The sequence below is a fragment of the Mus caroli genome, unplaced genomic scaffold (genome assembly GCF_978045245.1).
Source record: "Mus caroli unplaced genomic scaffold, Mus_caroli_1 scaffold_5, whole genome shotgun sequence".
Taxonomy (NCBI): Eukaryota; Metazoa; Chordata; class Mammalia; order Rodentia; family Muridae; genus Mus; species Mus caroli.
Genome location: NW_028227260.1, coordinates 45,284,817 through 45,297,359, shown reverse-complemented (window position 1 = coordinate 45,297,359; position 12,543 = coordinate 45,284,817). Strand labels below are relative to the sequence as shown.

The following is a 12,543-nucleotide window of genomic DNA, read 5'->3' as shown; positions in this document are numbered from 1 at the left end:
TACAGGAAAAAAAACAGGTAAACAGGTAGAAGCTCTTAAAGAGGAAACAAATAAATCCCTTTAAGAAATAGAGGAAAACAGACTCAAACATGTGATGAAATTGAATAAAGTTATCCAAGACCTAAAGGTGGAAGTAGAATCAATAAAGAAAACACAAGTTATGGCAACCATGGGAATGGAAAACTAAGGGAAAAAAAAAGGAAATACAGATGCAATCATCACCAACTGAGTATAAGAGATAGAACAGAGAATCTCAGATGCAGAAGATACTGAAGAAGAGATTGACACAACAGTCAAAGAAAATGCAAAACACAAACTCTTAACACAAAACATCTAGGAACACTAGGACACTGTGCAAAGACTAAATCTAAGAATAATAAATAGAGGAGAATGAAGTATCCCAGCTCAAAGGACCTGAACATATCTTCGAAAAAATCATAGAAGAAAACTTCCTCAACCTAAAGAAAGAGATGGCCATAAAGGTACAGGAAGTGTACAGAACACCAAATAAATGGGACCAGAAAAGTAAGTCCTCTCATCACATAATAATAAAAACACTAAATGCACAAAACAAAGAAAGAATATTAAAACATGCAAGGGAAAAGGACCAAGTAACATAAAAAGGCAGACCAATCAGAATTACACCAGACTTCTCAACAGAGACACTAAAAGCCAGGAGAGCCTGGTCATAGATCATGTAGATTCTAAGAGAACACACATGCCAGCCTAGACTACTGTAAGCTGCAAAATTCTCAATTAGCATAGATGGAGAAACCAAAATATTCTAGGACAAAGCCAAATTCAAATAGTATCTATCTACTAATCCAGCCCTTCAGAAGATTCTAGGAGCCCTACTAGAAGGAAAACTCCAACACAAGGAGGGTACCTAAATCAAAGACAAGTCAAGATATTATTCATGTCACCACAAAGCCAAGAACTAGATGGTGAGTATCAATAGCCCAAAAGAAACACACTGAGCCAGGAGTCTTGTAGAAGCAGGGACTCAACTTTATGGCATCAGTCTCTTGCTTACATAAGTTCATAACATAGTGAGGAGATGTTTCATGGGGTAAGATGACATAGGATGGGGTGAGGTATGATGGAGGGTATGGAGTGACTGACAGGGCCAATGGCAAAGCTCTACATCAGCAACAGCAATGCAGAGGCAGGGACAAGCAGGTCTTGATGAGTCACCTAATATGGAAGTGACTGAGACAGGTCTCAAAACTCCAGCCAGGCTTAGGATCTCCGACAAGGCTACAGAAAATTGGGCCAGGCTGGGGTTTGTCCTCACGGCCCAATCGAGTTCTGGGCCCTCTTTGTGTTTTTGTCTAAGGTCATGTCTAATGTCTGGTGCACCAGTCTGTTCACCACATGTTCAATACATGTATGTTCATGTCTAGTCTGAATGAATGAATGTTCTGTGTTTTCATGTTGGAAGATAAAAGATGACTAAAACTTTCTCTGCTGGTATAGGAAAGCCTAGAGGGGCCACAGGCTTTAGCCAAGAACAGGCACACAGCAGGAGGGCCCCTGCGGGGAAAAAAAAACAAACAAACTGTTCTTTAAAAGAAAAAAGAGAGTCTGCAACCTCATGGTATTGGGGCAAAAAAGCTGATAGATGGTTTTATCCTAAGAAAATTCTCTGCATTCGTGATTATTGTGTTTATCTGATTACAAAGTGTCTTTTATTTTATAATTATAGCTAGAAAAGATTAATATTCTCTGATTGGTTTAAGTGTAACTGCTTCTTTTTTTTTTTTTTTTTACTGATAATGTGCTCTGTGTGTCTTCACAATCAGCTCATAAGTTATTGTTATTGAAGGAAGATGGAATATTGTGACTTGTTTAGGATTCCACAGCCCTGATCTGGGACTGAGAACAAAGCAGAATAGCCCCCAGGCATGCCAGGGCAGGGCTGTTGTTAAGGCATTCCTAAAAACATCTTGGCCGTAAAGATGAAAAGGTATTCAAGGACAAATGGGGCTACATTATCTAAGCTAACACCATCTGGCCAGAATCTCCCCTCAATCCGAAGACAGGCAGGGTCATCTTATCTAGTCCACACCATCTGGCCAGAACCTCCCTTCTATTACCCCTTGGCGCCGGGTACAAAGATAAGCCCCAAGCCCACCAGAACAAAGCTCTGATGCCCCTTTTGCTGAATTGTAATCTTTCTGTTAATGAATCAATCCCATGCCTTTGTCAAAATTCTTTGTATTCCTAACTCTTTGCTTCTTTAAAAACCCCTAACTCCCAAGCCTTGGGGTCGATTCCCCTGCCTCCTGTGTGAGGTACATGTCGACCAAGAGCTCTGCCAATAAAGCCTCGTGTGTCTTGCAACAAGAGAGGATTCTTGTGTTCATGGGTGCTCCCTGTCCCTGGACTAGAGTGGGGGTCCCTAGATTTGGGGCCCTACATCGTGGGGGCTCGTCCGGGATTTTGGTGTCACCCAGAACCCCAAGAATACCCCTTGGAGGTACGTCTGTGTGAGTTTGGTGTGTCTGAGTGTGGTGCCGCTGAATCTGTGTCTCCATTTTCCAGTTCTAGTATTCTGGCAGCTGCCGCTGAGATCTGTGAGGATCCAGTGTGTGTGCGTGCGGAAGGAGACGTCCTGAGCCGCAAAGCTGCAGCCCTGGGGAGACGTTTTTAGGGCGATCCTGGAGGAAGAAGTGCCCAGGGTCAGAGACAGTCGGGAAGACCCGGCTGTCCTTTGGCAAAGTGAGAGAGATAAAGTGCTCTTTCTGCCAGAGCGGGAGTGGACGTGGAATCCCACCCCGTCAGAGGTAGCGTTTGGCTGGTTGTACAAGTCCAGGCAGGAACGAGTGTGCTTGGACGTTCTCGTGTCCCTTGTCTCTGTCTTCGTTTTGTCTCTGTTTCTGTTTTTTGTTATGGGACAGACTATCTCAACCCCGTTATCTTTGACTGAGGACCATTGGACGGACGTTAGGGCAAGAGAACAAAACTTATCAGTAGTAGTTAAAAAGAAACCCTGGCAGTCTTACTGCACCTCGGCATGGCCCACCTTCGGAGTGGGTTGGCCTCAGGAAGGGACGTTTCACCTCCCCACCATTAGGGCCGTAAAGACCGTTGTCTTTCAGGAAGGCTCCGGATCGTTTCCAGATCAGCAGCCGTATATCACACTGTGGGAAGATTTAGCGCGATTCCCGCCTGCCTGGGTTCGCCCATTTCTTCCACCCCTACGCCCATTTCTTCCAACCTTGGTACCTGGATGGTACCAAGGTTCTGATGGTTCGAGAGAATGCTGAGAAAGAAAAATTAAAAATACTACCTGAAGGAGCCAGCAAAAAATCCACCCCACCACAACCAGCGGCTGTTTCTAAAATCTATCCGGAGATAGAGGAACCTCCGGAATGGTCCGACTCTCTACCACCGCCTTATACCCCAGTCCTCCAACCTGCACCCTTTCCCAGCTCCACACGCAGCCCAGCCCTCGGCTCTGGCGGCTCCACCTTTGAGTCTAGGGAGTGGGGAGGGAGGTCCCTCAGCAGGAACGAAAAGCCAGCGGGGAGTGCTCTCAGAGGGGCCAGCCGATTCTACGGTGGCGCTTCCACTTAGAGCTGTTGGAGCTCCCCCTTCCGGCCAGAATGACCTACAGCTTCTGCAATATTGGCCATTTTCTTCCTCTGACCTTTACAACTGGAAAGTAAACCATCCTTCTTTCTCAGATAATCCTATAGGGCTTACAGGGTTGATAGAGTCTCTGATGTACTCACACCAGCCCACCTGGGATGACTGCCAGCAGCTCCTACAAACCCTGTTTACCACCAAGGAGAGAGAGAGAATTCTCCTCGAGGCATGGAAGAACGTCCGAGATGGAGCTGGATGGCCGGTCCAGACCTCGGTCGAGATAGACGAAGGATTTCCCTTAACTCGCCTCCAATGGGATTATAACACAGCACAAGGTAGGGAACGGCTGTCCAATTACCGAAGGGCACTAGTTGCGGGTCTCAGAGGAGCTGCTCGAAGGCCCACAAATTTGGCTAAGGTAAGAGAAGTTATGCAGGGGCCAGCTGAGCCCCCCTCAGTTTTTTTAGAAAGACTCATGGAGGCTTATAGGAGGTATACCCCGTTCGACCCTACGACAGAGGGGCAGCGGGCTTCAGTGATTATGGACTACATAGGGCAGTCAGCTCCTGATATTAGAAGGAACCTGCAGCGGATTGAAGGATTGCAAGATTATACTATAAGGGATGTGGTTAGGGAGGCAGAGAAAGTGTATCACAAGAGAGAAACAGAGGAGGAAAAGTTAGAGAGAGAAAAGAAGGAGAGAAAAGAAGATGAAGATAAGAGAGACAGGAGACAGGAGAGAGCTCTGACTCGAATTCTGGCCACAGTGGTAAATAGAGAAAGGGATAGGACTAGACAGACAGGGGACCTGAGAGATGAGAAAAGGCAGGGGCCAAGGAGACCCAAAAAAGACCGACTGCGCCTAGAAAAAGATCAGTGTGCATACTGCAAGGAGAAAGGCCACTGGGCCAGAGAGTGTCCTAAAAAGAAGCAAGGGACACAAGTATTGTCTCTCAGAGAAGGTGAAGACTAGGGGAGACGGGACTCGGTACCCCTCCCCGAGCCTAGGGTAACCCTAGAAGTGGAGGGGACCCCTATAAATTTTCTGGTAGATACAGGCGCAGAGTTTTCAGTGCTTAAAACCCTGCTAGGAAAGTTTAAAAAAAAAATGAGAAAACCTTAGTAATTGGAGCCACAGGACAAAAGTCATACCCATGGACTATGACCAGGACAGTAAACCTAGGCCAGAATCAGGTGACTCACTCGTTCCTGGTCATTCCGGAGTGCCCTGCGCCCCTGCTAGGAAGAGGCTTATTGACTAAATTGAAGGCACAAATAACCTTTTCCCCTCCTGGGCCGATAGTGTCATGGGGAATAGAACAGCCTCAAACTTTAGAACTATCTCTGCAACTGGGAGAAGAATACCGGATTTATCAAAGCAAGTCAAAACCCCCTGAGGGGCTACAGGACTGGCTTGATCAATTTCTCCAGGCATGGGCCGAGACAGGAGGAATGGGGTTGGCAAGACAAGTTCCCCCGGTAGTGATCGAGCTTAAGTCGGGGGCCACCCCCATTGGTGTTCGCCAGTACCCTATGAGCAAAGAGGCACGAGAAGGTATAAGTCCTCATATCACCAGATTACTTCAGCAGGGGATCCTAGTTCCCTGCAAATCCCCTTGGAATACCCCACTGCTCCTGGTAAAGAAGCCAGGAACAAACGACTACCTCCCAGTCCAAGACCTTAGAGAGGTAAACAAAAGAGTACAAGACATTCACCCTATAGTGTCCAACCCTTATAGCCTGCTTAGTACCTTGCCACCTGAACGAACTTGGTACACTGTTTTAGATCTTAAAGATGCCTTCTTCTGTCTAAGATTGCATCCCAATAGCCAGCCAGTGTTCGCCTTTGAGTGGCGAGATCCGGAGAGTGGAAGGGCGGGACAGCTCACCTGGACAAGGCTGCCCCAAGGGTTCAAAAATTCGCCCACTCTGTTTGATGAAGCCTTACACTGAGACTTGGCCTCTTTCCGAGTCAATAATCCACAAGTGACTCTTGTGTAATATGCAGATGACCTTTTGCTAGCTGCAGGGACACGAGAGGAGTGCGAACTGGGAACTCGGAATCTCCTGGTCGAGTTAGGTGAGTTGGGGTATCGAGCCTCAGCTAAGAAGGGGCAGCTATGCAGGACCCAGGTGACCTATCTGGGAAACGTCCTAAAAGATGGACAACAATGGCTGACTGATGCCAGAAAACAAACAGTGATGCGGATTCCAACTCCCACCACTCCCCGTCAGGTAAGAGAGTTCCTGGGAACAGCAGGATTCTGCAGACTGTGGGTACTGGGATTTGCCACCCTAGCAGCCCCTTTGTACCCCCTGATGAAAGAAAAAGGGGAATTTACCTGGACCCAAGACCATCAGTCGGCTTTTGAGATTCTGAAAAAGGCTTTGCTTCAGGCCCCTGCCCTGGCACTGCCAAATTTAAATAAGCCGTTTACCCTATACATCGATGAAAGAAACGGAATAGCACGAGGGGTCTTCACTCAGACTCTGGGGCCCTGGAAGTGTTCCATGGCTTATCTATCAAAGAAGCTGGACCCTGTGGCTAGCGGATGGCCTTCTTTCCTGCGTGTAGTAGCGGCTACAGCAGTGATGGTAAAGGATGCTGATAAACTAACCATGGGCCAAAATGTCACTGTGGTGGCTCCACACTCCCTTGAGAGCATTATCAGGCAGCCGCAGGACCGATGGATGACCAACGCTCGAATGACCCACTATCAGAGCCTGCTCCTCACTGAGCGAGTGACTTTCACCGCTCCTACCTCTCTCAACCCTGCCACCTTGTTACCCGAAATTGACGAGACTCCAGTGCACAACTGTGAAGAAATATTGGCAGAAGAAACTGGAACTCGACCAGACCTCACAAATCAGCCATGGCCTGGAGCAGTGACTTGGTACACTGACAGAAGTAGCTTCGTGGTGGAAGGTAAGCGCAAAGCAGGGGCAACGGTAGTAGATGGAAAATCTGTTATATGGTCCAGCAGTTTGCCTGAAGGAACATCAGCCCTAAAAGCTGAGCTTATTGCTTTGACACAAGCTTTGAGACTGGCTGAGGGCAAGGTTATCAACATCTACAGGGATAGCCGATATGCTTTTGCTATGGCTCATGTCCATGGGGCAATCTACAGACAGCGTGGCCTGTTAACTTCTGCAGGGAGAGACATCAAAAACACAGAAGAGATTCTTAGCCTGCTAGAGGCTGTCCACCTGCCTCTCAAGGTGGCGATCATCCACTGCCCAGGACATCAAAAAGGAACTGGACCAATAGAGAGAGGAAACCAGATGGCAGACCAAGTGGCTAAGGAGGCAGCCCAGGGGCCAATGACTTTGGTGATCAAAAACGCGTCCCAGATGGTTGAAGGGAGGACTGAGAAAAGAGTTCTCACAGAAGAAGAGGGGCTAAAATATTTAGCTGACATTCATCGTCTGACTCACTTAGGAGTTAAAAAGATGATAAGGCTGGTCAGTAGGTCCCCTTATCGCATCCCTGGACTACAACAGGCTGCAGAGGGTTTAGTGAGAAATTGTCGAGCCTGTGCACTCACCAATGCCGGATCCAGGAAGCTCTATGGTAAAAAACGTCTAAGGGGGGATAGACCGGGGACCTATTGGGAAGTCGAATATACAGAGGTAAAGCCAGCCCGATATGGAAATAAGTATCTGTTAGTCTTTATAGATACCTTTTCAGGGTGGGTTGAAGCATTCCCCACCAAGAAAGAAACAGCTACTGTAGTAGCCAAGAAGATACTTGAAGAAATTCTTCCTCGCTTTGGAGTACCCAAGGTAATCGGGTCAGACAATTGGCCTGCCTTCGTCTCTCAGGTAAGCCAGGGATTGGCCAGACAGTTGGGGACAAATTGGAAATTACATTGTGCCTACAGACCCCAAAGTTCAGGACAGGTAGAGAGGATGAATAGAACTCTCAAGGAGACCTTAACCAAATTAGCATTAGAGCCTGGCGAGAATGATTGGACAGCCCTTCTCCCTTGTGCTCTATTCTGGGTCCGAAACACTCCTGGAGCCCTAGGTCTAACACCTTTTGAATTATTAAATGGGGCGCCCCCGCCCATCTATATGACAGTAGAAAGTAAGACTTGCCCAGACATTTCCTTTGTTCCTTCTACTTGCCTTTTAGCCCGTCTCAAAGCTCTTGAAACAGTGAGGAAAGAAGTCTGGGAACAATTAAAAGAAACCTATGTCACTGGTGATATTCAGGTGCCGCACCAGTTCGAAGTGGGAGACGCTGTCCTGGTGAGGAGACATCGAGCAGGGAACCTTGAGCCACGGTGGAAAGGACCCTACCTGGTGCTGCTGACAACACCCACTGCCGTCAAAGTAGAAGAAATCCCTGCCTGGGTTCATGCGTCCCATGTCAAGAAGGCTCCCCCAGAGACTGACCCAGATGAGTGGACTTTGGAAAGAACTGCTAATCCTCTTAAGCTAAGCCTGCTGCGCAGGGGTGGCCCCACCAGACTTTAACCCTCACACTCCAATTCAGCAATCTTGGGAGGTGCTTAATGAAGAGGGGAACATTGTGTGGGTGGCCTGATCTCACACCCGACATCTGTAAGTTAGCGGCAGGATCTCTCACTTGGGACCTCCCTGATCATACCGATCTTAGTAACCCACCCCCTGAAGAGCAGTGTGTCCCAAACGGGATAGGGAGCACGTATGGATGTTCGGGGCAGTTCTATCGAGCTAATCTTAGAGCCGCAGATTTCTATGTTTGCCCTGGTCAGGGTCAGAGCAGGCTTCGACAGGAGTGTGGAGGGGCATCAAGTTTTTTTGCGGTAAATGGGGATGCGAAACAACAGGAGACGCCTACTGGAATCCTTCCTCTGCCTGGGATCTAATCACGGTAAAACGGGGTAGTGGCCATGATGGGTCAAACAAAGAAGAAAGGGACCCTTCTAAGTATACAGAGAATGGGTATGCTTTTAAAAACAGCCCCCCAGAACCATGCAAAGGTAAATACTGCAACCCCCTACTTATAAAATTCACCGAGAAAGGGAGACAAGATCGTCAGATTTGGCTTAAGGGAAATAGGTGGGGCTGGCGAGTATATGCTCCATCAACAGACCCTGGGTTCATATTTAAGATCAGACTGACAGTGGGAGACCCAGCAGTGGCACCCATAGGGCCCAACAAGGTCCTTATGGAACAGGGCCCCCCAGCCAAATCCAAATCCCCGACTCAAATGCCCGCCCTGCCCATGGACCCCTCTTATACTGCCACTCTCACTCCCACTGCTGCCTTACAAAACCCCCTAACTGTGGCCCCAACAAACCCTTTGACGGGACAGAGACTGTTTAATTTAGTGAGAGGAGCTTTCTATGCCCTCAATAGAACAAATCCAGATGCCACTGAGGACTGCTGGCTATGCTTGTCCTCGGGCCCCCCTTATTATGAAGGAATTGCTTTTGATGGAGATTTCAATAAAACTAGCAGCCATGCCTCCTGCTCATGGGGGACAGGGCAGAAATTGACTCTGACTGAGGTATCGGCACGAAACCTAGGTCTCTGTATAGGTACCCCCCCTCCTACCCACAAACATCTGTGTGGCCGAATTCAATCTGTATCCAGAGCAGAAACTAATTATTATCTTGTGCCATCTCCAGTTGGCTGGTGGGCCTGTAATTCAGGACTTACCCCTTGTGTATCAACTAAGGTTTTTAAATCTTCCCATGATTTCTGTGTTATGATCCAACTGTTACCTCAAGTGTATTATCATTCTACATCTAACCTAGAAGAAATGTACGCTGGTACAAGATTTAAGAGGGAACCTGTTACTTTAACCTTAGCCACCTTTTTGGGCATTGGGATGGCAATAGGAGTGGGGACGGGAGTATCAGCCTTAATTGAAGGGAGACAAGGGATCCAATCCTTAAGAGATGTTGTTAACGAAGATCTAGAGATGTTAGAAAAGTCAATTGATGCTTTGGAAAAATCTTTATCCTCACTATCAGAAGTAGTGTTACAGAATAGGAGAGGTCTTGATCTGCTCTTCCTAAAAGAGGGAGGATTGTGTGCAGACCTGAAAGAAGAATGCTGTTTTTATGCAGATCACACTGGGATAGTCAGGGACTCGATGCAAAAGCTGAGGGAAAGACTCGAACGGCGAAAGCAAGAACGAGAGGCACAACAGGGATGGTTAGAGTCATGGTATTCTCGGTCACCGTGGATGACATCCTTATTTTCTGCCCTAGCTGGACCCGTTATTTTCATATGTCTAATTCTGATCTTTGGTCCCTGCATAATTAAATAATTGTTACATTGATAACAGAGGGTTAGCCTTAAATTGGCAACTCTAGAGTTTTTCAAACACGTGACATAAGCAGGTCAAAAAACTGGGCCTCCTAAGATACTTCTGAGATAATATTTAATGTGATTCTTATCCTAGAAAGTAGAATTAAGATAAGATTTAAAGCAATGACTCTTTAATGAAGCATTAAAGATTGCACTGTCATGTATTCATAGGTATAAACTGGAAGCCAAACTTCGTAATATGATAGTAATGCTTCTAATATTGATTCTAAAGATGATAAATTGTTTAGAAAGTGGGTTTTGCTTTCCCAAAGTTATAGTTATAATCTAATGTTGCAAAAGAAACTTAGTAATTCTAAAATCTGTCCTCATGACAAGAGGAACTAAGCTCAGAGCAGCTTCTGCATGGTTTGTGTGACTTTCTTTTGTCTTGCAAACGGTGCCTGGGGAAGCTCTGGAAGCTTCCCTCCAGGGGAAATCTTCTTTTAGCTAAAAGAGCACCTTGCAGATCTAGCTAGATGTTGTTTTAATAAAGTTCAAATTTATAGTTTATAAAGGGTCAATCACACTGTAGAATTTATAAAGGCATTACAATCTAGCTTGCCTACTTTTTATATAGTTATTATAGATCCAAAAGTTTTTTTTTCCTTTGCATCTTAATAATTGTAAAGATTTTGCTTCTAGTGAATTTGTAATTACTGGAATATTTTGCCTCTAGGTATGGCTAAATATAGGTCTACATTATGTGAGGAATTTTTATCAATTCTGCTTCTATTCAAGAAGCCAAGGGTTTGAATCTTTCAGTGTATATTGTTTTCTAAGTAGAAAATATTTTATTAGCTAATGCCTCTCAAGGGAATTTTGCTAAAAAACTTAGGTGTCATTAAGCTAACCCTAGGCAGAGCTGCTTTATCCTTACTGTAAACATTGATCAGGTTCCTGTTAATACCATTCCTCTGTTTCGAGTCAGGTAACTTCTAAATATTTTGCCTGCTCTGACTTCCTACCCTCTTTAATTTCTGTATTCTCTGGCTCTGGGCCAGCGAATGCTGGCAGCTGTGAGGTGGGGCCCTTGGGCGCACAGATTTCCCTGGGCATGGTGATGGGAGAAGGAGCCAAAAAGCGGGCAGCCTTGTAGCCAACTCAGGGGGGAGAGCCTTGCCTGTCATTGGCCCATGAGCCTCTGCCTGTCTCCGCTGGGGTATCCATATTTTTCCCATAAAGGCTCGGGGTGCTCCACCACCCTAACTTGGGTTTCCTAGCCTGAGAGGAAGGCCGAGGTAGCTGCAGCTGTGACAGAAGTGGCTGTGGCCTCTGCTGCCAGTGCCAGGACCAAGGAGCTGCCACTTGACATCGCTGCAGCAGGCACGGTGGGGACGCACCACCTCTGTTTCAGAGATATGGGGCTCAACAGCGGGTTAAAATCCAGAGTCCTTTTCAGAGTGACTCCACATGCCAGGGTGGCAGGTGGCCAGGGACAAGGAGGACTTAGGGCAAACTGGCCCCCCAAGGTACCCTGTGGGTGTCATGCCTGAGACCATGGAGCCGCAACAAGGTGGGCGGGGCTGAGGTAGTACTCACGTCAAAGCACAGTTTCAAGTATCTATTAAAACTACTGTGGTGCTAATTAAGAATTGTAAGATATATTCGTGTATTTTGGCAAACCTATAACAAAAATTGTGCCTTAGGGACCTGACAAAATGTCTGTTCCTGGGGCTGGTGAGATGGCTCAGTGGGTAGCGCACCCGACTGCTCTTCCAAAGGTCCAAAGTTCAAATCCCAGCAACCACATGGTGGCTCACAACCACCCGTAATGAGATCTGATGCCCTCTTCTGGTATGTCTGAAGACAGCTACAGTGTATATAATAAATAAATAAAAATTAAAAAAAAAATGTCTGTTCCTTGTTCCAAACAGCATTTAATTTGGTTATTACAGAATATTAATAATCTATTGCATACCATCATTTTAAATAAAATTGACAATCAATATCCCAAAGGTAAGTTAAAAAATTGGCTTTATGCATGCTTTTGTATCTTCTATAAATTCATGCATGCATGCATGCATCCCAATTATTGTGTTTAAAAACAACCCCTCTATGGGAAAAAGTACATGTGAATTAGATTACTTGAATATTCTTTTGATCTTCCCCCTGCTTCAGCACAGATAATTTAGTTGTGTGCTGTGGATGGTGTTTTAAAATGCTGAACAATCAAAAATTAATTTGTAGACAACATTTTTACGTCAGAGCTCACAATTGCTTAAGATTGTTCGTCCCTCGGATGCTATTAATTCTCAAATTTGCAATTGTTTATGCATATACAATTTATAAGAAAAAATGCTATCCTTTTAAGAAGGCTGTTTTTAGACATTTAATAAATTGTTCTGGATTGCCTAGACATCTTAAAACAATGCCATGCTAGATTTATCTCAGGCAATCTATAAGTCCTACATATAAGATAGGTTAGATATATAACCTCATCCTTTATATATTCAAAATAGTTGTGATTTAAGATAATATTTTAATATTCTTGAAAATTGTGCATGTCAATTTTTTTTGCCATTAGCATCCTCAGTTACTACTTGTTTCCACATAATAGTGTTAATTGTTGAGGACTTATACTTAATAAATTGCTGCAAATAAATACTCTCATTTCTAAGTTAATGAATAAATAAATTATGCACATGT

General features: G+C 45.6%; 1 protein-coding gene and 1 pseudogene across 1 annotated transcript; both read left to right on the top strand.

Annotated features, from left to right (window-relative positions):
• Positions 1-2,298: 2,298 nt before the first annotated feature.
• On the top strand, positions 2,299-8,070 carry LOC110288225 (uncharacterized). The gene is given in 6 exon segments (XM_085837811.1): positions 2,299-2,479; positions 3,102-3,235; positions 3,362-4,702; positions 4,705-7,333; positions 7,336-7,413; positions 7,727-8,070. Coding segments are annotated over 6 exon segments (4,707 nt in total).
• A 192-nt stretch (positions 8,071-8,262) lies between these two features.
• Positions 8,263-9,856, top strand: LOC110288155 (MLV-related proviral Env polyprotein pseudogene; annotated as a pseudogene).
• The last annotated feature ends 2,687 nt before the right edge of the window (positions 9,857-12,543 follow it).